Source organism: Arachis ipaensis, chromosome B06, assembly GCF_000816755.2.
Source record: "Arachis ipaensis cultivar K30076 chromosome B06, Araip1.1, whole genome shotgun sequence".
In the NCBI taxonomy this organism is placed as follows: domain Eukaryota; kingdom Viridiplantae; phylum Streptophyta; class Magnoliopsida; order Fabales; family Fabaceae; genus Arachis; species Arachis ipaensis.
In genome coordinates this window covers 123,067,508-123,072,666 of record NC_029790.2, presented here as the reverse complement: position 1 = coordinate 123,072,666, position 5,159 = coordinate 123,067,508, and the positions used below count along the sequence as shown (strand labels likewise).

The window sequence follows — 5,159 nt, the reverse complement described above, 5'->3', positions numbered from 1 at the left end:
TTGACATAAAAACAGTCGAATATCAAGTACTTATATAAGTTTGGACTTTGCTACCAGAGATGTATCTACCACAACAGAATGAGGCAACCAAGTTTAGATGGCTATGGAAACAACATATACCACAAAAGCTATTTGACACAAATACAACCCACGTGAATAATACCTAAAATCCACATGAACAATACACCCACCTGAACAATGCCCAAATGTGTGGGATTACAAAATTTGCAGAATTTCAAGAACCAGGGACAAACAAATACTGTTATTTCTGCTTGCAAATCACGTGAGAACCTATGTTTCTCTTACTATATTTGAATCTGAAGCATCTAAGAGCTGAACAAACATGCATTCTGATGGACTCAAACTTCAGAAATCACTTCATAATCTGTCGACCCAGTCGAAAATACTATCTTGAGAGTAAAAATTCAGATTCTGCATCCAAAGTGAGAATCGTAGAGCTTGTTAGTAAATGTACAAACTCAAAATCAAAGATACAGGGAGCAGGGTAACTGGATGCTTACTGAAAGATCAAAATCTGGGGGAGTACCCAAGTCAAGGGTATCAAGAACGGAAGTTCCGTATGATAAACCATCATTCCCAAGCATATCGTTTGAAGCAGATCCATTTATCATGGTTTCCGTTCCAGAAATATCTAGTAGAGATGATGAATCGAATATTTCATTGCAGAACAAGATGTCATCCAAGCCATCAAAGTCGAAGTTTTCCACAGCCTGCGATTCACCTGCCAGCCATGCAGGGTCACCAGCATTGTTCTGATCCAGAACATCACATTGTGGGACACATTTCACATCCTAGTTCAAAAAGTTCAAATTTTATAAACTAAATGTGGACAAGTTTTAGATAAAACAAAGCGTAGAACTTGTTCCATCAGTCATACATAAATACATGTTGAAAGCCAAGTTAATCCTTAGATTATGTGCGAACTAGTTAGGGAGGAAATATATCAGATTTGACTTCTCTTTTCCATTTGATTTTTCTAGAAGATGATTTAACAGTTGTATTAATAATTATGAAATACAGCTACTACCTGAGTGAATGGAAGTTCAGTTTCGTCAATATTATCATCATTGTCAACAAAATTTCCAGCTCTAGGTGGATTTGGGGGATTTGGTTTCGGAGTTCTAGGACTGGTTCGGGATGCTATACAGTTGGAATCATCAGCCAATCGATTCTCATTTTTCTCATTCTGGTCAGAATCTTCGACCGCTGGATTCTCCTCATTTTTCTCAGTTTGCTTCTGAAAAATCTTTGAAACCACATATTCACCGTTCTTCTCCTCTTCATCAGTTCCTAAATGATATTGGTGCATCACCCAATTCGTTTTATCAGGTTTGGACCCTTTCTTAGGTCTTATATAAAGAACCATGATCTTCTTAAAGCCCTTATGCACTCCATCCTCCAATATAGCTTTTGTCTTACCAGTCTTATGCCACCGTACATGCTCTTCAGTCAAACATTGATGATGAATCTTTCGACGCTTCCGTTGACCAGTAGTATAGGCATTGGTTGTTCTATGAAAGAAATGGGCACTGCTCCCATCTTTCTTGACACCTGAAATAAAACAGTCATGATGATTAGAGACATAGCTCCAGAAAAGTGGGCCAATGTAGGTCCACAAGAAAAACTCAATATTCAGAACACATAAGGGATTATGAAATGATTATCATTCATAAAAGCAACATCATTAAGTTCGGCAAGCATAAACCTGTTGATCCCTAACCCTCAACATATAACAGTAAAAGCAACATGTAATGTATTTCAAACATGGCAATTAACATGATCTGAACATTGATTGGGTTTTGCTTTATAGTGCAAAACACAAGTCTGATAAGGTCAATGTGAAAGGATTCTTTTCTGTATCACATGTTTAATGTTTAAATTTTTGGAAGCAAAAGCATAGAGAAACCTCACCTGGAAGATTTTCTGGATGTGTATAGCAAATACCTTCTTCTTCTTCTATTGTTGGAATGAACTCATTAATAAACATATGCAGCTGAGCATTTCCAATGCCACATTTTCCTGCTAAATGTTCTAGGAGTTCTACATCAGAAGGATCAAACTTCACACCAACAGGAAAGCCAGGCCACTCAGTAGAAACCTATTTAAAAAAATAAATAGAAGAAGAAGAAGAAATATTCATAACTAAACATCTGCAATCATTCAAACCCATGCCAAAATTTTCTAGAATTCAATCCTGGTATGATGGTGAAGTTTGCAAACTCACACAAGCACAACATCAAATAAACGAAGGAATTGTATTAGCCAAAAGTTAAAGGGTTTTACTAAAGGGCACAACTTAAGATTAGTATTAGTAGAAAGTCTTAAATGTTTTATTTTAATAGATGCACAACATTTGCATTGAAAACTAAACTCTACACATTTTTCTATAATAACTTTCTTAATTCGTAACTTTAACATGTGCCCTTGTTAGCTAAATCCAAAGTTAAAAAGTAAAATATAGGGAAAAGAGAATGGATCATAACAAAACTGCAAATGATCATTGAAGGCTTTATTATATAAAAGCCAGTCCATTGCCTCTATGTTGACTCCGTGTTGAGTTGTGTGTGTCAATTTACCTAACAACTATAAAATGAGAATGAATATTATGCTGAATTTTAACGTACATCACGGTTATCAATACGGTAATGGCAGTTTGGACAATCACGATATGCCCCACAATCTTTGATTTGATCAGCTGGAGATAAATTAGTGCTTTTCACTTTCTTTGCAAATCCACCTATGTCAATAAGCCAGCTCCTGCCAAATAAAATAGCAAACATTCCTAAGTTCATCATACCATTGGAAGATAAAGAAGAGATTGTTAGCTGAAGAACTTTAAAAGCATAACTAGATTTAAATAAAAGTGTGAAAATTCAGCTTCTTTACATGATAAATACGAAAATGGAATAAATAATTAGGAATAACAATGGCGAATTTCTAGGTCAAATACAGTTAAAGAGAAGTAGAAATGAAGTCAAATGAAAAAAAGAAACAAAGTCACAGGGAATTCTGTACTGCACAGAATCCGGAGGCCAGAAGCCAGTAATGTCAATATGAGGTTTTCTAACGAAAGATGGGATAGGAAGAGTTTGAAGAGTAATGAGAAGGGCTTGTAGAGTGAAAGAGAGTCATATAATTATGATTCAATTACCTTTTACTCTTCAAACCTTTCACTTCTTTCCCTTCCCCTTCTAAACCTCAATTCACAAACACAGCTTAAAGATTCCATGACCACAAAAACACAGCATATTACAGATGTAATCAAAATTAGAAATGCATGGCAAGGAGTAAATTAGAAGGGCAAGATACCAGGAAACTCATTATTAATCATTTACAACATAGTGAGATTTTCACCATGAAATTCCCTTCAGAAAGCTTTTTCTTCACCAACAGCTTCAATCAGGGTAGAAAAAAGGACTCATACAAAGCCAAAGCACAAAATGTAACTTCTTGTGTAAGAACATAGTATACTGTGACTAACACTGTCATAATGTCATTTGAAATATTCCAATAAGGATTCATGTAATCATGTTCAGCAATCAGGACCACTTCAAGAAACACTTTGTTTACTTTAATTGGAACAAGAGAAAAAAGTAGCAGCAGCTATTTACCAAACTCAAGCATGTCAAACCCTACACTACAGACTACAGTTTGCTTTCCAAAAACTGAAGCACGTCCATGTCAATAACCCCAAAATAGGAAAATAAAATGCCACAAAATGTATCCAAACCACAATTAAGTTAAAATAAAAAATCAAAAATGATTTTTTAAGAAAAAAAATGAAAGCGTAACACACACACAAAAGTTACTAAGGAAGAAAACGTGTATCTCATTATGCAATGTGGCCATATCTGAATCTGATTCTAAAACCTCACCTAGCCATTGCAGAGAGGAAGAGGAAGAAGCTTGAGCTGAAGCAGAACTGTGGAGAGTATTGAGCTTCAGCATCGGTTTCCCATTTTCAATCGACAGAGAGACAAAGAAAGCGACAGTCGGTAGAGTGAGCGGGAAATTGTAGCCTGGGGTTTTTGTTGGTAATGGGAAGAGACTGTGCATTCGAACCTGTGCTTCGTCATTGCTGTTCTGTCGAAGAAGTGAGCCAAAGCAAAACCGAGCCTATTGGTTCGGATATCGAGTCAGAAAGAGAAAATCGAGTTTCGTAAAGACGCAAACCGTGTAAGGGCCAGAATTACAAGTTTAACCTTGCATCCTTGGTCGCCAAGCTAAAAAAGGGCAAATCAGTAAATATAAAGTAACGTTAAAGATTCTTGCATTGTTTACCCCAATCACTTTTCATATGGAGTACTTAATGGCAGGGTTAGGACGGTTAAAATTGGCCAAACATAGAAATTATGTCATTTGAGTAATAATTTATTGGCACTGTTTATTTATTTACACGGCAAATTTAAGGAAAAAAAATAAAATAAAGGCAAACTTATATCTAAAATTAACTTTATCTAAACTTTGGGTTAAACGGATTTTGGATTAAACGAATTGAGTTGAGTTAATTCAAAAAAAATAATAGGTTAGTCTAAAGATTAAACAGGCAATTTATTTAATTTATTTGCATTTAAAAAAATATTTTTAATTAATATTTTTTTATTCAATTCAAAAATTCAATTTATCAACTAACAAAATATTTATTTAAATTTTTTTCACTTAAAAATTATATTTTTTGAAAAAATATTTTTTTAAAAATAAATTAAAAGGTTAAACGAACTATTGAATTGACTATAAATAGTTTAGACTGAAAAATTATGACTCATAAATAAATAGACTTAGCGGACTAAACTTAAAATGGCTAGACTAATCCGTTTAACAACCCTACTCTATGAAGTACGGATACTTCGCTGAATTGTCGTATTTGTGTGTCGGACACATTTCGAACATGACACTCATCTGACACGCGTGTCTGCCGTATTCAATAGTGTCTTAATAAAAAATAAAAAAATTTTCATCAGACACGTTTGGACACACCTAATTACCATCATGTGTCAGTATGTCCAACTTTATTCTTAACATGTATATTGTTGTAATAAATTTAGAAATAATATATATTATTATTTATTAAAACAAAAAAATATTTTAAATACTTTATATAAATAAAATAAGATATTAAAAATTTAATTTATATTTTA

At 33.9% G+C, this 5,159-nt stretch overlaps 1 protein-coding gene across 1 annotated transcript; it reads right to left on the bottom strand.

Moving 5' to 3' along the window:
• Window positions 1-4,143, bottom strand: LOC107605087 (SUPPRESSOR OF GAMMA RESPONSE 1). Its single transcript, XM_016306835.2, has 6 exons — window positions 3,897-4,143; window positions 2,646-2,778; window positions 1,933-2,119; window positions 1,049-1,572; window positions 522-812; window positions 1-432 (listed from the first exon to the last, which is right to left on the bottom strand). The coding sequence occupies exons 1-6, from the start codon at window positions 3,902-3,904 to the stop codon at window positions 379-381; spliced, it is 1,197 nt and encodes a 398-aa protein (XP_016162321.1). The 5' UTR covers window positions 3,905-4,143; the 3' UTR covers window positions 1-378.